The following is a 26,567-nucleotide window of genomic DNA, read 5'->3' as shown; positions in this document are numbered from 1 at the left end:
GCCGCAGCACACAAACCCAGCAAGAGGCACCAAACTTGCCTCTCGGACCTAACAGTGGCCCCTGAAGGTCAATGCTGAGGTAGTGTACTGGCAAGACTCAGACTCTCATTGTTTACACAGGATTGATCATCAGGATAAAGTGAGGACTTCATTTTCTAGGGCTGTCAATCTTGTAGTCACTTTGTCCAAATTCACTTACCGAACAAAACAGACATAATGCCAAGAGTGACAGCTGCTCACAGGACTTCTGGGGAGGTAATCCTACAAACCTTTCACCCCTCCAATTTCAGCCCAAACTCCCACGTGGCTGAGGAAGTCTGTGCGTGGTTCACTCCAGATCATGTAACAGCTCTCCCAGGCAGTGCTGCCTGTAAGCTGAGTGCTTGGGTAACCACCCAGGAGAGATTCAAATGCCACCCAGCTGATCAGCAGCATGCCCGCAACCAGCAGTGTGCATTTCTCCTGGTGGTGCACAGTCACACATCTAAGTGCACATAAAAACACCGTTCCACACACAGACAGAAAAAAGTACAGGGAACACTGCTCCTAAGACAGACAGAAAAGTTGCTTCGGGGTGATGAAAGCTGCACGTGGGTAGAAATGCTGCTTCTATTACATACTACATGCTGAACGCAGAAAGCAACAGAAACTCAGGTCTCTGCATGAGGGCACGTTACCTTCCTAGAGGAGACACGCCAAGATACTGAAAATGCCACTTGAAAGGAGCAGAAAACAAAGCTGGGAATTAAGGGTTCATTTATAAACCCTTTATTAATACACAATTAACAGATGCAGCTATATTCTTCAATAACTTACAATAAAAGAGTGCTACAACAAGCTTAACCGAGACATCCTTAACAGATGGTGCTATAAATTGAAATAGAAGATGTACATAGCAGCTACAGCAAAGTAACACACGCCCTTGTTTAATAAAAAGAATCTGATTTTATGAAGCAACATTCATGCCTGAGGCATCTCAGGACACTTTAATGAGTTCATGCAGCCATGGACGCTAGAGGTTGTTAGGAATGGAATACTGGCCAGGCCACTGGGACAGTTCAGGTCTCTAACCTCCTCTTGAGCAGCTGCCATAGCCAGGCAGACGGGTCTGACAGAGAACTCCTAATACCGCACTGCACAGGTTGCAAACGGAGCCTTGATATGAGACACGAACCCTCTTCTAGCTAAGAGAAATAATGTTATTAGCACCATCTAAACCAGACTGGCACCTGTAGCTCTGACTGTAAGGCATGCCACAAATTATGTAATTTAATGAACATTGTAATAATAAAGTATTTATTTTGTATAATGAAGCGTTAGTCATTAGAAACCCAACGCACATTGGGCATGCTGCTGCGGTTTCTCTTGAACCCTTGCCAGTATCACTCAAGGCTAAATATGTTTGCAGCAGGTTTACTGTAAGTTCCTAGCCTTGTTTTGATCAGTATGTCAAGCATTTTAACTGCCACTGGGTTTCTTTACATCACACTGTAATTGACTGTTTTCTCAAGGTGCAATGAAATAAACAAAAGCAGCAAAACTCAGACTCCTGCGAAATCCTCCACTGAAACTGTGCTGCTTTTCTGAAAGCTGGTTTTGGTAGCAAAGGGCCTTGTGTAAACAGCTGGTGAACACGGGTGGGAGCTGAACGGCATCTTGCATGAAACTTCTCAAGAAAGCCTGATTTACCCTCGTGTGGGTTGATCAAACCACCCTCTGCCCCCAGGGGAGGCCCGTGGAAAAATCAAGGGAACGGAAAAAGAAAAAGAAAAAGAAAAGGGAAATGATGGTCCTTCAGAGGCAGCAGAGTTCCCACACTGCTTCAGCACCAAATGCGCTTACCATGCGGATTGCTCCCCCTCCCCAGCTCAGCTCCCTGGGTTGTAGTGAAAGATCCCCTCCTGCACAGGCCTCGCTTGCCCTTCGTTGTCGGTTCTCATTGAGCAATCTGACTGGTGAATGCAGGCACGAGCACCCCCTCCTCCCAGCACAGCCCATTCTTCAATGGCAGCTCTCTGATTTGCAGATGTGAAGAGAGCTGGGTGGAGAAACGCAGGAGTTCGAGGGGAAATCAATCACAAGATGCCCCAGGATGGGGAGAAGCGCACACGCGGCTTTGGACTGGCTTTGCTTCCAGACTCAGTGTGCTCCTCCACCCTGCCACCACCTGCAATTAGGTGCTTCCATGCAACACTCAAGCCAGTGAGGCACCAAGGCCTTCCCTTCTGCAATGTGGTCAGGATAGGGTTTGGAAGCTATCAAGCCCTGCAAACGCTAAATAGTCCTAGTTTGTAGGTTCTTCTGAGGAGAGGCTTTCAAAGACAGGCTTCCCAAGGACTGGTCAGGGGGAAGCTAAGAATGCAGCAATTGTAAATAATCAAGAGAAGAACAGTACTCAGACTGGGCTCCAAAGAGGTCCCACATACATCTGAAGCACCTCATGCACACATGCTATTTAACTGGACATCTTAATGCTAGGCAGCCTGAGGGGCCTGCTAGCACTGGTGGGTATTACCATGGGCTCAATTCCCGATGGCTTGCTCCTTGCAGGAGCTGTGGAGGCCCCCAGGAAAGGAATTTTCTTATGCAGTTCACCAGCAGCTTCTCTGGCTGATTGAGGAGCAATAACGAGGAGAGGATTTGAGGGAGGTTTCCTTCCATTCTCTCCTGTGGAAGGCTGGGGACTGCTGTGGGTGGCAAGAGACATTAACATGGGATGTAGAGAATTCCCAGGAGAGCGAAATGAGTCAGGCAAGCCTGTGCCCAACCACTGAACAGGACAACGATTTCTTGCAGTATCTCTGTCGGACCCGAGGCATACGGAGAAGGCAAAGTAGAATTTTAAAAGCCACTGACCATGGCTATTCGTTAGTAATATGTGGGTCACTGCAAGACTGATTATTGATTTATCTTTCTAGGAGAAATAATCCCAGAAAACATGCACTTCTGTTCTCACTCAAAGCCTGCATCTGTGCTGGAAAGCTCAATTTATTCACTGAAGATTGAGCCCGCTGGTCACAAAGAAACTATTGCTAGTGAAAGATGGAGGGCCAAATTCCTAGCCCAACGACACACGTATTAACACTGAGCAGCTGCCCTGAACAAAGCGGAATCAGGCCTTGGGCTATCAGCATCTTGAAACGTGTAACTTTACTCTGCTGATCTGCAAAGCTCCGCACAGCATAAAACCTCCCCATCGCAAGCATAGTCACAAGGGCCATGTTCAGCATTGTTGTTTATTGTTCTTTATGCCCTTCTACAGTTTATTTGCTTGCCAAATTCCCGCATCAAGAAGAATCTGAACTGATGAGTTAGAAGAGGTACTGCACTGACAGCCTGTGCTTTCGCGAACTCCTCCCTGAACTGGCTGCTGAACTGGTGTTACAGGGAGGGGTATTTTTAGACACAGTCAGGCTGTGTTTATTTGACCCCGCATGATGCTTTTCCAACTAGCAATGCTGCCAGGAAAGGGCTCAGAGGAGCAGGAAGTGAGCAAAAAGCAAAGGAACTTGAGATTGAGGTTAGATGCTTTCCAGGCTTTTTACAGGACCACCTTAACATCGTCCTGCTTTCAGCTCAGCTAGAGGAAACGCTTCCCCTAGCTCTGAGAATTTCAGCTTTTCCAGGAAAGCTCACCCTGCTGCACACCTGGAACAGGAATGGCACATGCGACAAAAGATGGACATTTCAGAGCCCAGTCCCCAGCATTCCTTCATCTTCTTTTCACCTCCCCCTCAGACTGCTGCCTTCTCACCTCTCTGCCAGAGGGTGCTATCACCAGCGAAAAGGAAGCTATCAAGGCTGTCTCTACTCCCCATGCTTGGCACACTGTTCAGGAAATGATATTGGGGGTAGAAGTCAAACAGCTCTCTACATTAGGGTCTTCTATGGGGCTCATCGCCCCAGCAATTTGGTTCGACATGAGTGATCTCCGAAATTCTTCTTCAGGACCAACCTTAGGACTCAAACAAGTAGCACCATCATGAGAATGGCAAAGGCAAACAGATTAAATGTGTTCTCCTCCTTAGAAGCCAATTTTCCCTTTAAAACTGCTGCCCGCTAGCATTGCCAAGACACCACAGCAAAGCAAAGCACCAGGCCTAGCGCTTCCTACGCTGGCAGGAAAACACTGTGATGCTACACCCCCCATAGTTTTACTGAAATATGTTATATGTAACTCAAACATGATTTATGCAAAACAAGTCAGTGAACCTATTATCCAAGAGCCTTGAACTCTCTGAATGTGTATTCTTTGTGTATATGTATCATTCTTGTACGTAAAGTCAGAATAAGTGGAAGCCTTTTATTAATTCTAGGTCTTTCAGTGAAAGCCATTAGTGATACTTAAGGAACTTAATGGACCAGTGCTCAACGCAATGATCAGTTAATGGTTGTTTTTCCTGTGAGCCTAAACTGTGGTTGGTCCTACAAAGATATGACCACACCACCTCATCCTGGCATCCATCTTGAAATTCTGTACTCTTCTGGCCACCCGGGAAGGGGAGGAGAGAATTGAACTGAAGTTTCCTGCCCTGAAGAAATTCTGTTTAAGGTATGGGAAAAAATTAATAATCGTCTCCAGATGGCATTTCAAAATGCTCCTCTCCACAAAAGCACACATGGAGAGACCTGAAAACAAAGAACGCTAACAAGGGGAGAAGCTGTTAGACCCAGGCCAGAGAAAAGATCATCTCTGACTTGAAAGCTCTTACTTGAAAAAGGACTAGGGTGAGAAACATGATTTGAAACAATTTCCCTTAGGCTGGAGCCACACTACTGTTACCTCAACTCTGCTTTTGCTGGGGAAGAACAAAGTATCTGGCCCAGCAGGACAGTGTAGTGGGGTGCCCCACAGGGCATGCAGGTGAGCTCAGGGGTATAATAATAAGAGGGCCTGACAGTGGAGGCCTGATGTGAGGCCAAAGGCCTGAACTCCAGACAATGCTTTGCTAACATGAAGCAAAGCTGAGCTGTAAGCAAAAGGCAGGTCCTGCTCACAGAAATTTGGCAAGGACAGGGCTGCTGCTATTGCAGGAACACACATACCTAGGAGGGAATAGGCACAAGCCATGCACGTAAACATTCCAGGAGGATGGTAACACAACATCTCACTGCAGAAACAGCTTGGCACCTGTACACTCGCCATAGATAACAGGGACATACTGACCCAGATTCAGCACAGGGTCAAGATGACAGAATGACGGCTAATGATGTTTTGATCGAACCACCATGTACAAAGGTAATGGGAGATATCTAGGTATGTCAAGGGGCATCAACCTAATATGTTTAAGGGTGGCACCTGGACATGTAACTTATTTGTATCTATGTATAAAAGCGTACCTCAGAGGGGCTGTCTTGGTCCAGCCGAGGGGATAGCAGAAATTCCTGGCCGCTGACTGAGCGGAGTCCATGGCCAGGGTATACGTATGCACTAGTGTAAACTGTTGATGTCTGGTCTAGATGCCGAGGGTGCTAGAGACCATACATCACTTGACAATAAACCTGGTTCCAGTGCCTTCACACCTTATCTGATTTGTGGTTATTGAGGGCTCTCAGATATCTGTGGTGTTGGCTACCTGCGCAGAGCCTGCACAGCAGTTGGAGATAGCACATGCACGCAGCTGAACAGTTATCAACGCCGAAGGGAGCAGAACAGATGCCAGAGCACCACACTGGTGGCAGTGTCTGACTACAAGTGGTACGATCAGCACACCAGGCAACAGTCTCAAGGGGACTTCTGTGATCTAACCCAGCACAAACATTTTCACAGTACCTCTGCTACTAAGGCTATGCCTAGATTGCAGGCTCCTGACAGAAGTCTGCCGCATCCAAACAACATGCCCATTCTTCCGAGACCACTCTCGGAAAAGCAGATACGTTCTGCCAACATCCCCTGTACACCTCATGTGGATGTGCCAAATGTCGGGAAAGCTTCTTCCAACAGAACTGTTGGTAAAAGATATACAAATTGCAGAACGCAATTTGTATATTTTTTTGTTGACAGTTCCTCACAGTTTAGACGCAGCCTAACCACCACTTTTCCCAAGGGATCCTGAAAAGTGTCAATTTTTGCCAACTCTTTTGTGTTGTGGCCTAGAGTATGGACCTGTCATCCAATCAAACCTTGATGAATTTACTAATGTCTGTAAGGAGCTTGGAGGAAGAAAAGCAGAGCTTGCATACGAACAGCAAGTATTATTTAATTAGTCTCACCTGAGGCACCAGCAACTCTAAAGCCAGCTTTACACCATGGGATATAACAGAAGGCAATGAGAGTATGTTTAAGACAGAATCATAGAACACTAGAACTGGAAGGGACCTCAAGAGGTCACCAAGTCCAGTTCCCTGCCCTCTTGGCAGGACCAAACACCATCGAGATCATCCCTGACAGGTGTCTGTCTAACCTGCTCTTAAATATCTCCGGGGTGGAGATTCCACAACCTACCTAGGTAACTTATTCCAGTGTTTAACCACCCTGACAGTTAGGAAGTTTTTCTTTATGTCTAATCTAAACCTCACTTGCTACAGTTTAAGCCCATTACTCCTTGTCCTGTCCTCAGAGGCCAGGGAGAACAATTTTTCTCCCTCCTCCTTGTAATCCTCTTTGAGGTACTTGAAAACCGCTATCATGTCCCCTCTAAGTCTTCTCTTTTCTAAACTAAACAAGCCCAGTTCTTTCAGTCTTCCCTCATAGCTCATGTTCTCTAGAACTTTAATCATTCTTGTTGCTTTTCTCTGGACCTTCTCCAATTTCTCGAAATGTGGTGCCCAGAACTGGACACAATACTTGGCTTGAGGCTTAATGAGCACTGAGTAGAGCAGAACGACTTTTCGTGTCTTGTTCACTACTTTCCTGTTAATGCATCCTAGAATCACGTCTGCTTTTTTTTGCAACAGCATCACACTGTTGACTCATTTAGCTTGTGGTCCACTATGACCCTAAATCCCTTTCCGCAGTACTGCTTCCTAGACAGTCACTTCCCATTCTGTACGTATGAAGCTGATTGTTTCTTCCTAAGTGGAGTACTTTGCATTTGTCCTTATTAAACTTCAACCTCTTTGCCTCAGACCATTTCTCCAGTTTGTCCAGATCATTCCGAATTATGACCCTACCCTTTGAAGCAGTTGCAATCGCTCTCAGCTTGGTATAATTTGCAAACTTAATAAGCATACTCTCTATGCCAATATCGAAATTGATGATGAATATATTGAATAGAACCGGTCCCAAAACAGATCCCTGTGGAACCCCACTTGTTATGCCCTTCCGGCGTGACTGCAAACCATTAAATAACTACTCTCTGAGAATTGTCATCCAGCCAGTCATGCACCCACCTTATAGTGTTCCCATCTAAGTTGTATTTGCTTAGTTTATTGATAAGATCATGTGAGACCATGTCAAATGCCTGACTAAAGTCTAGGTATACCACATCCACCACCTCTCCCCTATCCACAAGTCTTGTTATCCTGTCAAAAAAGAAAAAAAAAAGCTATCAGCTTGGTCTAGCGTGACTTGATCTTTACAAATCCACACTGGCTGATACCCATCACCTGATCTTCTTCCAGATGTTTGCAGATGAATTCCTTAATTATTTGCTCCATTATCTTTCCCAACACAGAAGTTAAACTGACTTGTCTGTAGTTCCCTGAGTTGTTCTTTTTTCCCTTTTTGTAGATGAGCACTATGTTTGCCCTTTTCCAGTCCTCCAGAATCTCTCCCAACTTCCAGAACTTTTCAAAGATGATAGCTAAAGGCTCAGAAATCTCCTCTATCAGCTCCTTAAGTATTCGAGAATGTATTTCATCAGGCCCCAGTGACTTGAAGACATCTAATTTTTTCTAAGTAATTTTTAGCTTGCACTTCATGTAGTTTATCCTCTAAACCTAGTCCTTCCCACTAGCATGCATTATGCTAGGCATTTCTCCATCAGCCTTCTTGAAACAAAGAAGTCATTTACCACCTCTGCCATTTCCAAGTTTCCTGATATTGTTTCTCCCTCCTCACTGAATAGTGGGTCCCTGTCCTTGGTTCTCCTCTTGCTTCTTATATATTTATAGAATGACTTATTACCCTTCATGTCTCTATCTAGTTTAAGCTCGTTCTGTGCCTTGGTCTTTCTAATCTTGTCCCTGCATACATCCATTGTTTGCTTATGCACATCTTTTGTAATTTCTCCTACTTCCCACTTTTTATATGACTCCTTTTTGATTTTGAGATAATGCAAGATCTCCTGGCTAAGCCAAGAATGTTTTACCATACTTTCTAGCTTTTCTACGCAGCAATATACTTTGCTTTTGGGCCCTTAATAATGTCCCTTTGAAAAACTACAACTCTCCTCAGTTGTTTTTTCTCTGAATCTTGCTTCCCATGGGACCTTACCTACCAGCTCTCTGAGTTTACCAAAATTTGCTTTCCTGAAATCCACTGTCTCTATTTTGCTGTTCTCCCTTTCACTGTTGCTTAGAATCATGAACTCTGTGACGTTACGGTCACTTTCTCTCAAGCTACACTGCAGTTTCAAATTCTCAAGGAGTTCCTCCCTATTTATTAAAATCAAATCTAGAACTGCTTCCCCCAGTAGCCTTTTCCACCTTCTTAAATAAAGAACTGTCATCCATGCAGTCCAAAATCTTTTTGGATCGTCTGTGCCTCGCTGTGTTAGTTTCCCAACATATGTCTGGATAGCTGAAGCCCCCTTCACTGTCAAGTCCTGTGTTTTCGATAATTTTGTTAATTGTTTAGAGAAAGTCTCATCCACCTCTTCTACCTGGCTAGGTGGTCTGTAGTAGACCTCTATCATGAGATCACTCTTGTTTTTTTACCCCTTTTAAATTAACCCAGAGACTCTCGACATGTCTGTCTCCTGCATCCATCTCCACCTCAGTCAGGGTGTGCACATTTTTGATATATAAGGCAACACCTCCTCCCTGTTTACCCTGCCTGTCCTTCCTGAGTAAATTGTACCCTTCTACCAATATTCCACTCATGATTATTATCCCACCAAGTTTCTGTGATACCAATTATATCATGGTTGCGTTTGTTTATTAGGATTTCAAGTTCTTCCTGCTTAAAGGGGCAACTATGAGCTACTGAATATGGTAACACAAAACAAACTTTAAGTGTCTCAGCCAATATACTGCTAAATACGTTACAAAAGAGAATGAGTTACTTCCTCATCTTTCCTGATCCTCAGTGCTAACAAATTAACTCTATTATTCTGCGTGCAGTGCCCTGTTTTAATAGCACGTACCTCCCAGCATCACAGCACGCAATGGCAAATTAGTCATTTAATAATCAAACAAGTTAAAACCTCCAAGAAAAACTGCTTTGCCCCAGACTGAATATTCAGTTCAAAGGCTTTTTAATGAGACAGTTCATGACCTGTATGTAGCCAAAAGTCAAATTGACTGGAAGTATTTAGGCCTGGTCTCCAAAAGTACTCTAATTTGAATGGGTGGGGGCTGCTGATGAATGTCAGAGCCAACACACCTTCCCCCCAGGCTTACCGTCTGTGCGCTGAACTCAGGTAGCATGACGCAGGTAGCTCCCACCCAAAGAGGACACAGCAGTTTATTGATCACTCCATGGAGATGGTGTAAAGGCAACACATGCAAGATAACATCTTCCTTCGTCCACTCCCATTTTTCAACCAGCCCCGTTACCTGTGGGGAAAAGAATATCCAAACCAGGGTCAAGACAAGGTGACCCACCAGCAGTGACTCAGGACAGAGCTCAAAGCACAGAGAAAGCATGGCTAATTCAAGAGCCCCAGTTCAAACCCTCTCTCTATTGTTCAAGTTGGTAGAAGCATGTCCCTGCCTGGGCCAGTCTCTGGGCCATGAATGTGAACCTAAATTAATGGGAAAAAGACAGGTGTCAGAATGAAAGTATCACCAGTTTAATACAAAAAGACAAGAACACATCAGGTGGAAGATCCCTTTAACCAATGCTAGGAAAGCGGAGTCTCTCCTTTGAGACCCATGTGAGAAAAGCAACTATCAAGAAAACAGAAGTGAATGGAAGAGGTCTGTGCATTAATAGAATACGTGTATATACACACATGCACAATTCCATCCTTGTTGCCAAAAATTAGACATTAATAGCTCCTGTTTAGGTAGGCTTTGAAAGCTACCGTTTCGGTAGGACCTACACTATTATTAAACTGCTGTGGCACAACAAGAATCAGCAAGAACAATAATTAGCTGAGACACTTTGTTGATACCATTGATAATGCTGCTGGGAAAGAGAAGTTGACCTATGTTGGGTTATTAGAATACATTGCAATTAGGGGCAGGAAATCAATAGTCCCTAAATAGGAAGGAAAATAAACCCAATACTGGGAAAATATTAATTTTAACCTTCCAAAAACTTTATTATGAAGATAAAAAATATTCTAAAGCACTAGGGTTTGGGCCTTTTGAGGATGGAAAAATGCCTTTCAAAGCCTACCCTTTGCAATCAAAGAGTTAAATTCCCAGCTTGTTGAAAAATAAAATAAAATAAAATATAGTGTTCTTCGCTTGGAATCTGACAGTATTTGTCACAATTCAATTCCCCCTTCCCCTAATGAAGAGGGCAGACTTCATCCCACCAGCATAACCTTTGTGTTCTACATTAGAATGCCAGACGTGGCCCTTGTTCCGAATGATCTGGACTTTTTTGAGGAAAGAGTCTTTATAGTCCTTGTTCTCTATCTAGGTTCTTTAGTACCTCCCTTGCCATAGCATCAAAGCATCTAGCACCACTTTACTCTGCTACCACATCTTTGAGGTGCAATGTATTTATTCCCCCTTAATGGTGTGATCTTATCAGCTGCAGGCAGCCATACGGAACTGGTAGAGTCAGCACAGTCCTTTCGACTTCTAACTCTTTTTGGCTCAGACAGCTAATGGATTTTTTGTGCCTTGGGGATATGTAGCTGAATAATGCACAGACTTTACATAAACAGTGCCGTGCTGGATCCAATTATACTTTACTGAGGGGCATGGATACATTTTTAAGTCATCTTGCCGAAAAGCAACCGGGAAAAAAGGCAATTCGCAGAGTCTCTATGACCTCTCCAGGAAAATACCCACACACCACAGCTGCAACCACGGTGCAAACATTCTGGTAAAGATTCTCACACACGACTAACGATTTTGGTTGCCACCCTGAGATGCTTCGGAGAGTCTGGGATTTTCAGAGGGGTGTTGCTGAAGCTGCACATCCACCAGGAAGCACCCCAAATCACTAGTCACTTTCGGAAACAAGTGACTTCCATTAGTTGCCATTCGTGTATCATGAAGGAAGCACTACTTACCACAGCTTGCACGTTGCGATGGGTACTCAGGACACCTTTTGGTCTTCCTGTAGTCCCGCTCGTATAGATTATCATGGCTCCTCTATCTTTCCAGTCTGGACAGTCGGTTGCCAAGGGGAGCTCAGGCACAGCCTGATCACTTGTACACCCGTGGGAACCAGAGTTCTGAAGTGGCAAAACGGGTATTCCCAATTTCTCCGCACTAGGGGTTATCTTCCTCACATACTCTTCTGCTGCAATGACTAGACTGCTCTGGGAGTCTTGGATGAAATACTCCAGTTCCCGCGCCGGGTGTTTCCTGTACAGGGGAACAGCTATGCCTCCACTCATCCAGGCAGCCCACTGGGCAACCACATAGGAGGCATCATTGGGGCACAAAAAGGAGATCCGCTTCTCCTTTAGGTCCCCACTGGAGCAGCCGAGCACTTCACAGACTTGCCGAGACAAGCGGATGCTTTGAATGTAAAGGTCCCTGTATGCGTGTGCCCCATTTTGATCAATAATGGCAATTCTATCACCAAAAGCCAAAGCTCTGGTGAAGACGGAGACAATCCTACCACTGCACAGTATTCTTGTGGTGCGTAAGCCTTTTCTGAAACATTCACCATTCTGCGGGCCGCCAGCTGGCCACCTCCCGCGGCACACACTGTGGACAAGACTTCGCCAGGGCAAACTCACGCGACGGAAGAGCCAGGAGCCCAACATTCTGCCAGCATTTCTCAATGAGATGCGAGGCTGCAGAGAGAAATGACATGAGCCAATGAGCACGGAGCAGGAATACCAAGGGACTTACACAAAACAGTGCCAGGAAGGGAAAGGAGGTAGCTTTCATTCTAAGCCTGCCGAGGCACTAGGGCCCACCCACACACACAGGACGAGGTGGTCCCCAGCCGGTGCACTCACAGTGGAATCTCACACAGTACAAAAATGCACACTTAAAAAGGCATTTATTTTCAACAAGGACACTCAGCACAGGAATTAGCGTTTGCTACCAATGTCCTATAGCAACTCCACACATCCAGGTACAGAAGAAAATAAGCAAAGGAGATCTGTCTGCCCTTCTAACCTGACTGATCTTCCCAGATACTGTATCAGGCCCAAAGTCCTGTGCTACATTGTGACACAACATTAACACAATGGTTACAACCGCATGGCCAGCCAGCATCCTGTATTGGTCAAGCAGCTGGTTCTCCAAAATGACAACAAGCAAGCAAATACCCCTCCCCACTTTACTGACTCATGTGGTTAGTTACAACGTTTCCAGATAAATGGACAGGAGGAAATTAAGAGTGCTGACTAGAGGCGGGCAAAGGGTCAGTTGGAGCTCAGCTGGCTGTCCCCCACGCCAGAGTCTACCTGTTCAGCTCCATCCTGACCAGAAAGGCACCCTACCACAGAAGTCCTCGCTGCTCATAAAAAGTGTTTGTAAACCATGTTAAACCGTACCTACGTTCAGCCATACAGAAAATCCCATTAGGGCAGCGGTGTCCAGCTCACCACCAGTAGCCACATGTGGCTACTTGGCCAGTGGAGCATGGCTAATTGCCTTGAACAATAAGTTTTCAGAATAACGTGGCTTGTTTGCTATAACAGCTGCTGTTTCAGACCTGGTTGAACCTCAGGGCACTAGGGAACTGAGATGCGTCAACAGTGCCCACCGTTATGGGGGAAGGTTATGGGCTGGCATGAGAGTTTTGTATCCTGACCCTTCTGCCTAGATCGAATAATGACACTGAAGGCCAATCTCTCATGGGAGAAATTCAGAAACAAAACTATTGTTTTTACAGCAATGGAGACAAATGTTACGGCTGTCTAAATATTATCATCAGCCACTTTTTTTTTTTTTTTTTAAATGCAATACATTTGTGCTCCAGTAATGGCTGCAGCTTGTTAGTCCTCAGGTAGCAGGGCAGAGTGATGATACACTGGGAACATCAGCGATAAACTTGTACTGAAGGGTGCATGAGAGACTGAGCTGTGGGTCTGAGGGTCTCCAGAAACCTCTCAGGGGCAGCGCCAACAGCAGAGCCAGGGTTGTGAGCTGGAGCAGCAGGCTCAGTAGAAAAGGAAGACACTGACTGATGCTGTCACGAGCCATACACAGATTGTCGTAGATACCCAGCCAAGGAGCAGAGGAGAAGATAGGAAAGGACAGGGCAAGAGAGAAAGGACTTGATGTTGATTCTTAAAGTAACAGTGACTATTCCATTTTACTGTAACAAATGGTCAAGGGCCATTTGACTTTAGGGGACTTTAAAAAAAATTTTTACTGAAACAATTTACACACACAACCGCCCCATTGCAGGAAACAGCAAAAACAATAACCACCAGAGAATGCGTGTGGCAACTATCAATAAAAGATCCAAGATTTGCAGCTCAACTGTGCTTAGCACCATCTAAGATGCCGCTGTTGCTAACACCTACTGACAGTGATGGATTTTTACTTATGTTTTGCATAGACGAAGCAGTGAATTTCCTGTCTCTTTTATCCAGCCTAATGAAATTTCCCAAATCAGAAACTTGTTTGCACATATTTTGTTTGCGGAACAACCTCAATTTCTGCTTCAGCAAAGAAGCCTGTGATTTTAGTGCAGAAACATCTGGGAGTGGGCTTTAAACTAAGAAGCGTGGTAACAGCATGCACATGACACACACCAAAGCAACGGAAAAAACAAAATAGACGACTTTAGCATAACATCTTTTCATTTCCCATGTTCCTCTTTGTAGAGAAATTAAAAAAAAAAAAAAAGAAAAAGAAAAAGAAAAAAGACAACACAGACTGTTAGCAAAACCAGAATCACCTCTTCTAACTAGCGGCCCTAAGGCCAGATTGCTGGTGAGCATACGTATGAAATGTTACGGGGTGTTAATTGGCACTGACTGCATTTTCAGTGTCTCACTGAAGAGCAGATACACCCAGGCCAGGATGGTTAAGTACACTTCGCTTCCTGGGTTCTCCCCGTGAAGCTCAAAGAGCCAGGTGTTAGCTACTTTGACGCTGCAGCTTCAGAGACTTACATTCTCTTCTTTTCACCACAGCCTCCGTTCAGATTTAATGGAACAATAAGCAACAGCAGTTTTAATTAGTCTTGAGCATTTATGGACTTCACAGAACTTGTGTCAACTGTGTATAGTATTACAGAAGTGCCAGATAGTGCTAGCTTGGCGAGGGCTGGGACAGCTTCCTCTCTTTTACCAGCACTGCAGGGAGTTAGACCAGTAACCCAAATCAAATTTGACTAAGTATATACAGCTGAGTAAGATGGGGACTGCAGGAGCAACACAGCAAGTCAATCCTCTTGCTTTTTCTCTTTGAAGAAATGTTCAAACCCTACTCTCCTACAGCGAAGGTAAAAAGTGACAGTACCTTTGGTAATCTCACCCCAGCTCTTGAGATCACAAAAGCTTGCAATGAGTGGCAGAGCAGAGAGTGGTAATAATGAGCTACTGTGGGATCCAAAAATACTTGCTACAGGTCTCTCTAATCCAGAACACTCTCGTCCGGCAACATCCATAATCCGGCATGATTTTAGTTAGCTGGACAACCACTTATCATGGGTGTAACCAAGTTTCCCGTGGTCCCATAAACTTTGTTTACAGTCACCAGTCTCAGTGCTGTTATTTAGCTGCCATTTACCCCAAATGTCTTGTATGTACACAGGAAGCAGCGGCAGTGCTGATGATGTGCTAGACAATATTGACCTCCTGCCACATGGCAAATTCTCTCATCTGGCACCGGTCTGGTCCTGAGCATGTCGGATGCGAGAGGTTCAACCTGTGCAGTAAGCTCTTTCACACCCGGCGTTCTATCATCGGGAAGTCTCAAATAATTGGCATTTCAACCATAAGTTAATTTTAGTTCCACTTTCCATAAGTACAGTACAGTAAACATACAGTATAAGTTTACGGTGTACAATACCGCTGTTGGTAATAAAGTATTCTGCATACATTTTGTTTGTTTCTTAATATCTAATCTTGTTTTTCTTTAGTGTTATGCATTGCTAGGTATGTCTGTTATCGAGACTACTTGACTATCCGGCAACCTCTCATTCCTGGGGCTGCCGGATATGAAAGAGTTTACTGTATACAGAATAAAGCACCGCTACTACTGAAGGTGGGGAGTGGGAGACAACCCCAAACCAGCTAAGACTGGCCAGAGAACCAGGAACTGTAAGATTAACAAATCGAAATATAAGGAAACAAAACAAAGCAGCAGAATGTAGCACTTTAAAGACTAACAAAATGATTTATTCAGTGATGAGCTTTCCTGAGACAGACCTAAGGAGTCTTTTTGTTAGTCTTTAAAGTGCTACATTCTGCTGCTTTGTTTTGTTGGAGTACAGACTAACACAGCTACCTCTCTGTTACTGTTCAAAATATAAGGAGTTAATATTCTCCCCTCACTCTACCTCAGTGGTTCCCAAACTTTTTTTCTCACATCCCAGTAGAAGAAAACCCCTGATGCCTGTGATCCTTTGACTAGAGTGCAAGCTCTGGGGTAGGGATGCTGGGAAGGTGCAAGGGAGGGTTGGAGGGAGAGCTCCATCAGTGGATGTAGACTCTGGGGTGGGAATGAGAGATTTGGGGTGCAGGAGGCAGTTTCAGGCTGGGGCATGAGGCAGGGGAAGTGCAGGCTCTAGGGTAGGTCTCGGCATACTGTTTGGAGTGCAGCAGGGCTGAGACAAGGGGTTGATGCTTCAGATTTGGGTGTGGGCTTACCTCCAGCAGCTCCCAGACAGCAGCACAGAGGTGTGCTGAGGCAGACGTCCTGCCTGTCGTGGCACAGCCAGCCACACTGTGCCCCAAAAAATCAGCCAGCAGCAGGTCCGGCTCCTAGGTATGCAAGGGTCTGTGGGCATGGCTTTCACAGGCACCAGCCCCCACGGCTCCCTTTGACCACTGCTCAGCTGGTGGGAGTGGGGACCTTGTGCTGGGATGCGTGAAGCACGCAGCGCCTCATGACACGTCCCTCCCCACAGGGCGCAGGTAGCCATTTTCAAATATCTGGGGCTGCAGCAACTAAATAGCCTGCCCCAGCATCCTGCAGGGCTGCTGGCTGAGAGTCACCAAGGTAAGTCTCCGAGCCACAGACTGCCTCTGGAACCCCAGCCCTTCCCTCCCTCCCACAACTGCTCTGCCTCCCTCCTTAACTCCCCTACATATCCTAACCCTCTGAGCCCCCTCCACGTCCACTCCCCTTCCCAAACCCCTGCGCCAAGTCACACCACCTTCACTCAAACTTCTTCCCAGACTCCACTCCCCCTCCTATGTCCCATTGCTTACCCCAAACTCCCTTCCGAACTCACACTCCATCCCAGACCCCTTATCTCCTCCTTTAATATCACGGAAGAGTGCAGCTGGAGACCGCCTTCCGAATTCTTGGAGTGGCCCCCATCAGAAAATATTGCTCATACCTGCCCGACAGCAAGGCGACCCAATGCCTGATGTTTCATGACTCTGTACTGCGTAGCAACCTGCAGTTTGAAAACTGCTCCTCTAGACAACGTTTCCATCTGCCACCTCTCCTCTCCACTCTAATGCTTTACTCAACCAGAAGCTACATTTCTAAAGGCAGGAAAACAGAAGCCAGCCTCATCTCTCTTAAATTAGGGGGTAAAAATCCCCACACAAACAAAGATGATCTCCGAATGCTGTTGGAGCCACAACACAATGCAAAGTAACTGGGCAACTGTCACAGATTTGTCAACGTCTGTTCATTTTCTAAGACACTAATAACCATGTATTACTCACATCCGACCACCAACAATACACAGACTAGATGGTATAAATCCTCTTAGGAAATCAGCTGGGATTTAAAGTGAAAACTTGTCACTTATTTCAGATGATGCTACCATGCAGCCTTTCAGGAGGAAAATAACGTAGTGGTTAAAATGAAATGAAGCATAGCATTAAAATAACATGGATTATTTCCTTGCAAGCCACGGCTTCTCTCCATGCACCCTTCCATTATTTACAGTCCTACCATATTCTTCCACCTGCACAACACACACCATAATCATTCTTCTCTTTCATATGCTAAAGCACAGCAGTTTCTGACAGAGCAAAAGAGACCAGGCTCAGCAACTCTAAACCATACAACCCCACACTACCATCAGTTTATGATTCAAATTGATACACAGAACACCAGAAGAGCTCTCCCAGGACACAATCCTGCGATGACCTCTGTGAACAGACAAGGTGACAAAGTATCAGGTCTGTTGCATCTCTGGCGTCTATGACTCTGTTGGAGAGTGGAGGTAAACTATCACTCTGTCATCCCTCAACCATCTCTAGCAAAACTGGTCCAGCTACATCCTGTGAAGAAAGATCAGGACAGTGCACAAATGCCTCACTGCTAAAATATTCATCACTAGCTTAAAGTTTTCCTAAATCATTCCTTGCTATCCCATTTCCAACTCATCCCTTCTTTCAAATGCATGTCTCTACAAATCCGCATTGTCTAATCTCACCTGGGTCATGGTATAAATACACATGTAATTGTAAAAACACTCTAGATCAGGGTTTCCCAAACTTTATATAGGTGGGACCTGTTTTCTTTCCAGTACCTTTTTTCTTGCAGCCCAAAAATATAAATGCATATAAAAAAGAATGAAAAATGAATAAATTTTCACTGTTTATTATTTATTCACAACAACAATTGTACATAGCAATAATTCATATATTTTCTATGGATCAGTATTTTTTTCCCCACAAGGACTGATACTGCGCCACAGACCACACTTTGGGAAATGCTGCTTTAGACTACTTGAGCTGTAACACCCTTGCCTGAGCTAGTCAATGGGTCAGATGCAGACACATGGTTATCACCGCCTCTCTTCCAAGGTCAGCTGTTGCCTTTGCACATCTCAAGGTTGTAACTGATCTTGCAACAGGAGGCATACAGCCATCAATTCCAGGGAGCAGGATCAAACCAGAAGCACCTGCAAATCACCAGAGAGCATCCTTCTGGTTGCCTGCCACTGCCTCACCTGACGGCGCATGCCTGCAGCTCCGGCATGTGCAACAGGACCACTTCCATCAAAGCAACAGAAACTCACACCTGCTGCCCGCAGAGACCAGATGCTTTCAAACTTCCTAACTTTCCCAACAGCTCCACGTCAGCACGGCCATGCAGAGCTTTAGACAGCTCAACAAACCCCAAGAGGCGACCGCTACGCACGGATTAGGGAAAGGAGCAGTGTTTCTGCTCCAGAGAGGAGGGGGGGACGGGCGGGCGGGCGGCTTCAGGCCAGCGGGGTTCATTTAAAGAGTTGTGGAACGACTTCAAAACAGTTCCGACCTCAGCGCTTCTGCTCCCTTCTGCGCGCCACTTGCACAGGAATCAGCCTCCATGCGAGCACAGCGCCCGGCCGCACCCCCTTGCGGCGCAGGCAACGCCAGCTGCACCCCACCGCGCCTCCCCGGGGCACGTGGGCGGCCTCCCCGCCCACCCCCCCCAGCCAGCCAGCCAGCCGGGTTCGGGACGTGGAAGGAAATTGCAGGACAGGGCGCCCCGGCCGGCAGCAGCCGCCGGAACGGGGCACGAGGCAGCGGGCCCCGCTTCCCCAGCAGGGGGACGCAGCTGCGGCGGGTCCCCCCCGGGGCCGGGTGGCAAGGGCGGGTGCGGGGGGGACACCCGGGGTGGGGGCCCCCCGGGAGCCATGAGGCGGGGGGGGCCCGGAGGGCTGGGCCGGGCCGGGCCGGGCCGGGCCTCACCTGCCGGGCCGCGTCCCGTGGGTGGCGGCGCCTGGAGGCGGACGGGTCCGCCCGGGAAGCGGCTCCCGCGGAAACCAGGTGCCGCCGCGGGCGGTTCCGGGTCCGAGCGGAACCCGCGCCCTAGAGCCGGAACGCGCCGGTGGAAGCCGCGTGACCCCTCCTGCGCCCGTGATGTCACTACTCTGTGATGTCACGGCGTTGACGTCACAACGGCGCCTTTGCGACGTGACGTCACCGCCCTCCCCGAGAGGGGGCCAGGTGCCGGCTGTGAGGGACCCCCCTTCCCAGGTCCTCCTGGGGGCGTTGTCTCACCCAGGCTCCCTCCCCTGCCCCCCCCCGGGCCATCTCCCTCTGTGACAGACACCGTCTGCCCCCAGCCCACTGGACTGGGCGCCTCCAGGCCCTTCCCCAGCACATGCCCATTCTCCTGCCAACAGGGTCCCGCCGGGAACATTCTCCGTCCCTCCCGGCGGGTGCCCGTTCCTCTTTGGCTCTGGGGACACCCAGGGAAACAAATGAAAGCCCAGGGATGTGTTGTCCCCGGCACCGTTTTACAAAGGAGCTGGTCCCTATCCCGGAGAACTCTCCATGTCACGTAGGTTGGCAGACAGGATGCACCAGCCAAACAAAATGAAAGAGGACGAACCCCCGTAGGAGCGACCCACAGACTCACAGAAGACGAGAACCGGGAGTGACCTCCAGAGATCACCACGTGCAGTCCTCTGCCCTCATGGCTGGGCCAAGCACCGTCAAGATCATCCCTGGTACATATTTATCCAGCCCGATCTTAAATATCTCCAGTGATGGAGATTGTGCAACCGACCTAGGCCATTTATTCCTGTGCTTAACCACACTGACTGTTAGGAAATATTTCATAATGTCCAACTTAAACCTACCTTGATTTAAACCCATTGCTTCTTGTCCTATCATCAGAAGCAAAGGCGAATAATTTTTCTTCCTCCTCCTCATAGCTGTCTTTGAGGTACTTGAAAGCTGTTATCATGTCCCCTCTTGGCCTTCTCTTTTCCAAACTAAACAAACCCCGTTCTTTTAATTGTCTCTTGTAGGCCATCTTTTCTAGGCCTTTAATCATTTTATCAGAGAGGTCGCCCTGTTAGTCTGTATCTTTGAGAACAACAAGAAGTCCTGTAGCACCTTATAGACTAACAGATATTTTGGAGCATCAGCTTTCATGGGCAAAGACCCACTTCATCTGTTAGTCTACAAGGTGCCACAGGAGTTCTTGTTTAGTTGCTTTTCTTTGGACCCTCTCCACACTTTTCCTGAAACGTGGGTGGTGCCCAGTACTCCAACTGAGGCCTAATCAGCACAGAGAAGGCTCAGCAGCTTTCACAGAGGTGGCTGTGTTAACTGAAAATGATTTCTACGTGGAATTGTTCCTGAATTCCACACTGGCATTTGAGTTTGTGGTGAGGTTCACAGAAATGTCAAGGAAATACCTGAGAACATATCCAGCCCTGCAGATGTATTAACCACACCAAGAATTGTACTGGGGCCATTCAGACCTAAAAATGTGAACTATTAAATGGATTGAACTAAAGCAATCAGAGAAGGGCTGTAACAAACTCATATCTTCTGTGTAATGGGTACAGAAGGGAATCTATAAGACACGTTCATCAGCAGTTAAATAGACAAGCAGTGGCAGGTGTCAAACAATGGAAGTGAAAGCCATAGTATAAAGATCCAGTGCAAAGTGTGTGTGAAGGAGAAGCAAACAGCCAAGAAGAACATGGGAAATCAACCTGCAGAGTGTAAACTTGACAATGTCGCACCTTGAAAAAGGTGCTATATGTTAACTATTCAAGTCTGCTAACACTAATCCAAAAGAACTGTAGGAAAAAAAAACCACTCAAATAACTACCAGAGCTGTTCCTTGTTAGGGCACAACTTTCATGCTAACATACTTTGGCATGGCCCACTTTTATTTTAATCATTCATATCCTAGATGGCCCATCTTTTATGTTCTCCAAGCAGGAAAACAGTCTTAACAAGCAAAGGTGTCGTGCCAGCTGCAGAAGCAAGGCATGCGTCGCATCTTCCAGGCCAGCCACGCCCGGGGGATGATTCTGTCCGCTCCCCGGATGTGCAGAGAGAAGGACGGAAGTATGATGTTACGCCTCATGGAGAACATTGTTTTTCATACAAGTGGAGAATTGCATGCCTAATTAAAAAATGTGACAGACCTCCAGCAGTAAACAGAACCAACGTGACCAGTGCCACCCTGGGCCATGCAGTGTTTGAGGAAAGAGGATCTGTTCTAAACAGAATCTTACTGCTTCAGCAGAGCTAACAGATGTTTTTTCTATTTTACTAAAATGATTTGTAAAAAATAAAACATAACTTTGCAGACGCTTTTTGGAGCCCTCTGTCTGTTGATCAGGGACTCACGGTTGGTGTCCTGTTCCTACATCAACAGAGGAGCAGCAAGACCTAAGTGACGTGCAAATATTTATTTGTTTTACAGTCTCTCGCACTGGACCTGAGTGAGTGCTACTCAGTGAGAGTAAGGTTAGTAGCAGCTGTCCTGTCTCTCCATAAGAACGGCCGAACGGGGTCAGACCAAAAGTCCACCTAGCACAGTATTCTGTCTTCCAACAGTGGCCAATGCCAGGTGCTTCAGAGGGAGCGAACAGAACAGGTAATTACCAAGTAATCCATCCCATCATCCACTCCCAGCTTCTGACAAACGGAGGTTAGGGACACCATCCCTGCCCATATGGGCTAATGATGGACCTATTCCCCAGGTACTTATCCAGCTCTCTTTTGATTCTTTTTAGAATCTTCTTACTAGACCTATTCCTTGTGGGTCTGTGAGTTACTTTTGCTTAATGGACACAAAGCCATTTATGTTGGTTATCCCTACAGAGCCAACCCCACTCAAGGAAGGTGACCTGGATTCTAGGCTGGCTGATATACTTCATGCCATGTTCTCAACTCAGCGTTGGTTATAGAATCCTTGAAAAAAAATGCTGCAAAAGGGAGAAAAAATCAGCTCTATTCTCAGGTTGGGTTTGCAGCTTTTATGGCTAAAAGAGTTTTCAGCTGCCTTGTAACTCCACCAATGTGATCTGGACCCCAAAGAAAGAGAACTGCTGGGAGCCCTGTCACAGAGTATGGGGAATATGCAGGCCCTGCCCCTGCCATCCACAGCCAGATGTGACTGTCATTCAGCAAGGAGCACAGAAGGTTTATTAGTTGATAGGGACACAGCTTAGAACAGACTTGTCAGCACAGAAACCAGAAGCCATCAGTACAATCCATCTTGGGGAGAGGGGCTCAGAGAGGGTCAGAGCCAGGGCTCTGTTTGAGTCCACCTGTGATGGTTACATCTTCTCAGCTCACCTGTGCATCCCAGTTCCCCTTTGCAGAGCCAGACCACCTTGAGAACTCCACCAGAGCTCCTCCAAAATATCCTCATGCCCTCCCCTCCCTCGGTGAGAGACGGGCAACTTCAGCACGTCAAAGCTAGGTTGGGCCCTGGGTTTGTAGCCCTTACTAGTGGCAGGATCTACCAAGGTCACCCAATGTCTCACAGCGCTAAGGAGGGACAGGAGAGCTGGGCCCAGCAGCAGACTGGCTCCAGTGGCTAGGCTTCATGCAAATCCCATCCAGTTGTCCAGGCCAGCCAGCACCTTCAGAGAGAGCCTGTGTCCCTGGCATCGCTAGCACCAAGAGCGAGAGAAACTATCTCTGCCTGGGAGTTGAAAGGATTCTGGACTGCTGGGAATCAACAAGCCCCCGCGAGGGCCATGGAGACATCATGACCCCCTGGGAAATCCCCACTGCCTGGCCAATTGGTCATTGCGCTGCTTCCCATGTGATTAGTACGACAAGGCCCAGCAGTGCAAAGGCGCACAGCTCCCAGCGCGGCGCGTGCAGGGGAGACGGGAACCGGTCTCAGCAGCAGAGACGGGCTGCGGTTATAATTACAATGTCATTGGAAGAGGTAAAAAATAAGGAGAACAGGCAGCAGAGAGCAACTGCTGGGTCAGTACCAGGGCAGCCAGCTGGCTGATGGGCCCGGACGCAGGCACGGGGCAGCCCCACTGCAAAGCAGGTCTGTCGTGCATGCCTGGCCGCTCCCTGGGTTACTGGAATGTTTGCCTGGTCTGACCAGCAGTTTCCTGGGGCAGGTACCAGGTTTGTGCAGCACCCCAGAGGCCCGAGCCACTAGCCCCCATCAAAATAGAATTAACTGGGGCTACAGGGTGGGGTGTTTTTTACAGGGTCCTTTAGGCAAACAGTGGAAGCCACTTTGTGAGGGAGAGCAGCCCTTGCAGCGGGCTGGGGAAGCCTACTCAGGCGGGAGGGGCGATGCCCTCTGGAGCACGAGCAGAGGGCAGGGTGAACAGGGGTCAGGAAGGTGAAAAGCACTAAGGAGCAAGGGTGCAAATCAGGGACTTGGCTGATTAGCGGTGGCCAGGCTGGTGTGAGCGGGGCACAGAGCAGGAAGGAAGGGGGCGGAGTTGGAAGGATCCCATCATGAGGGAGAAAGGGAGCTGGGACTGGAGGTGGGAAGTGGGTAGGATCCCCCCCAAGACAGTGGGGAGGTGACTAAACCAGCAGCATCTCCCAGCAGAGGAAGTGCGAGGGGACGGGGGCCGCTCCTGCTGATGGCAGGGTGTGTCCCAACCACATGGGGCTGCTCAGCGCCAGCGGCGGCTTCCCCCGCCCGCCCACTCGGGGAGAACCTCCTTCTGCTGTGCGCCGAGAGGAAACGTAAGAGGGGAAGTTGCTCGCATGCCAGAACATGTGTCGTGCAGCAGATGAGAGCGGCCTTGGCAGGGCCCTGTGCTTTCGATACTCAGCCTCTGTTTTCACACGCTTGGCACGTCGGGCGCGTCTGCCAGCTCGGCAAGCAGCTGCGAGGGGGCTGTTTCTCGCCGTGCGCCAGTTGAGATGCCAGGCAGTGCTACTTTATCAGCTACCTGTGGCTATGGAGGCAGCTCTGCGCAGCTGGAAAGCTGATTTGTTTCCAAACACTGCATACGCCGTAAAGCCTGTCTTTTCCCCCAGCCTCCCTTTCTTGGTGGTGATCCCCTGGCAGATTTCACATGCACGGCACTTAATAATTCTGTGCTGCGTCGCCATCTGCACCTCCAGCACATGCAGGCTGGTGTATGCAGTACGCACCGTGGAACATGGCTGCAGGGGGAAGGAGGCTCTGAAAGGCCAGGGGCTGCTCCCGCCCTGGGGCTTGGGTCTGACCCTGTCTCTGGGCTCCATGCACTCCTGCAGGGGAGACAGAAAGGCAATGCTGTGCTTGGCTATAGCACTGCCTGCCAGAGGATTTCCTAACCCATTCACGGGTTTTAGCCTCACAGGTGTTCCCAGGAGACATCGCCCCTGTTTTCGAGATGGGGAAACTGAGGCATGGACCCAGACCAGGACTAGTCCAAGGTTGCATAGTGTCAGCATCAGAGCTGGGACTCGATCCAGCTGTCCAGACCCACCACCCCAGGCTCTGCTTCAAACAAATGCTCTCTTTATTCTGCATGTGGGCATCATTCATTTTGCATCCACTTGGTTCAATCCTGCCTTACATCCTCTCACTGCGCCCTGGGCCATAGGCCTCTGCAGACCCTGGTGCTCACGAGCCTGGCATGCTTCAGGTTGTACCCAGCTGGGGAGGTTGTGCTTGTTGTGGGTCAACATGGATCCTGTTGCCCTCACTCTATACTGGCGTGTTACAAGGCTGTTGTGATTAGACAGGAGCACAGCTTTGCTGAGTGACTGGTCTTGCCAGAGGCCACCCACCCTACCCTGTCAGCAGGGGCTGCTGCAACACCGATGTTCTCAGACCTTTTTCTTGGCATGCTTCACTTCTCCAGACAGAGGGGGGACCCTGCTTGTCCCAGTCCCAGACCTCTCTAAAGAAGAGAGACATTTGGCTGCAAACAGCTCATAGTAGAACAACAGAAGGCAACATCTGGGGCCCCTGGGTAAACCCCCCACTGATTACCTAGGGTGCCCTTGTGCATGGGATAATGTGTACAGACTGTGTCCTCCAGGCCTGTAGTTCACCTCCCAGGTCACTCCCCAGACTGGATTTCTTCTGCTGGCTGTTTGCGCCTCCTCCAGCCTGGGGCTGTTGGTCACAGCGGAGCTCACACTAAAGAACTGCTGGACAAAGGGAGAAGTGAGCAGGTGTCTTGGGACGATGAGCTCCACACCCGAGAGTTTCTTTGGTCGACGAACCCTCTGGGAACCTGCGCGAGCTTTGGACCATCGGCGGGAAGCAGCGAGGCTGCGAGGGACACATGCTGCAGCCCATGATGCCAGCGGCCGCATGTTGCACAGTCTGAGACCTCTGGGGCCCCACTGCTGTGCACACCAGGCTGCCGGGGCAGAAGGGACTGCAAGGTCTATGGTTTTCAAAATGCAGCCTCCTCTTGTGAGCCGAGGGTGGGAGTTGGGGGAGGGGGGTGCAGGGGGAGGCTTCTACCTGTGCCAGGCTTGCGGCTCACACTGCTCAGGCCTGTGGTCCAGCAGAGGGCAGGGTGCTATGGACATATATCCAGGACCCATCCCAGCCTTTGGCTCCTCAGTTAGTTACACTGTGGATAAAATTTGTTCAGGATGAACAACTACCACAGAGTTTTCCCTGAGCTCCGGTGAGAGCAGCTATGGGAGCCACTGCCCGAGGCAGGTCCCTTCCTGAGAGACCACTTTGAAGAGTTGCCAGGGTCCCCTCTGCTCATGGATCATGTCACGAGCTGAAGGCCAGTCGTACTGGACAAGTGCCTCCTCCCCATGCACAGAGCCACGTTTGCTAGCATTAACGTGCTCTGTCTAGAACGTCTGAGCTCTTACTAGACGCGATCTCATAACCCTCTGGAACGGTTTCCGAGAGGGAACAATCCCAGTCTCTGACAAGCAGCAGCTGGAGGAACGGTGGGTCACTCTGGGGCATTCATGCTGGTCCCTAAAGGGGTTTTGGCCAATCTCCTGCAAGAAGGAGCTCCACAACGTGGAACAGCGTCAGCCTGGCCCCTGGCAGCCCCTGGACTCGTGCTGCACCCAGCAGAAACTCACTGTGACAGACCACCTGGCCTGGGATTTTTAGCTGATTTCGTATTTGATTTGCATGGGATTCCCGGATGAGAAGGGCAGTTGTGCTGGCAGGCCCAGGAGCCGGGGGCCCAGTGCCAGGCCAGGGCAGTGCCATGTGTACCCAAGTGGGTTATGGAGCTGTGACTGCAGAGTCGCTCCCTCAAGCCGGGCAGGTCTCAGAGCACGAATAAGCACATGGTGCTGCCAGGTCCTCTCTCATTTTTTCCATCCACGGGTCCTCTTGGCTACTGGGGGGTAGAAAGGGGGCTAAAGGAGCTCTCCCAGAACCAGCCTCCCAGGGCACCGAGCCGCCTGCTGGGCAGCGACTTTGCTGCCTCCAGTCCAAGGGTGGGGCTCACTGACCCCTTCCTTGTGGCAGTTTCATATGGCCCCAGCCTGCTGCTGCATGGCCTGCTGGGTCCCAGGCAGCTCTGCCTCAGGCAGCGCTGTGTGTGCTGGGAGCAAGTGACCCCAGGCCCC

At 48.4% G+C, this 26,567-nt stretch overlaps 1 protein-coding gene across 7 annotated transcripts in view; it reads right to left on the bottom strand.

Moving 5' to 3' along the window:
* Positions 1-19,114, bottom strand: part of ACSF3 (acyl-CoA synthetase family member 3) — a 127,004-nt gene extending 107,890 nt beyond the window's left edge. For 5 of the 7 annotated variants that reach the window (XR_012647474.1, XR_012647475.1, XM_075008755.1 and 2 more), the window contains exons 1-3: positions 19,014-19,114; positions 11,298-12,032; positions 9,505-9,660 (exon numbers count right to left, since the gene is read on the bottom strand). Coding sequence is in view for 5 of the 7 variants with exons in the window: in XM_075008755.1 (XP_074864856.1) it covers positions 9,505-9,660; positions 11,298-12,002 (861 nt within the window). In the remaining 2 variants the exon portion in view is untranslated. Of the gene's footprint in view, positions 1-9,504; positions 9,661-11,297; positions 12,033-16,016; positions 16,131-18,597; positions 18,620-19,013 lie in introns of those variants that run through there. The other 2 variants (XM_075008754.1, XM_075008753.1) reach the window with 2 other exon arrangements.
* Positions 19,115-26,567: the final 7,453 nt, after the last annotated feature.

This window comes from Carettochelys insculpta, chromosome 14 (genome assembly GCF_033958435.1).
Source record: "Carettochelys insculpta isolate YL-2023 chromosome 14, ASM3395843v1, whole genome shotgun sequence".
Classification (NCBI taxonomy): domain Eukaryota; kingdom Metazoa; phylum Chordata; order Testudines; family Carettochelyidae; genus Carettochelys; species Carettochelys insculpta.
The sequence above is the reverse complement of the archived record's forward strand: the minus strand, read 5'-3'. Positions and strand labels throughout refer to the sequence as shown.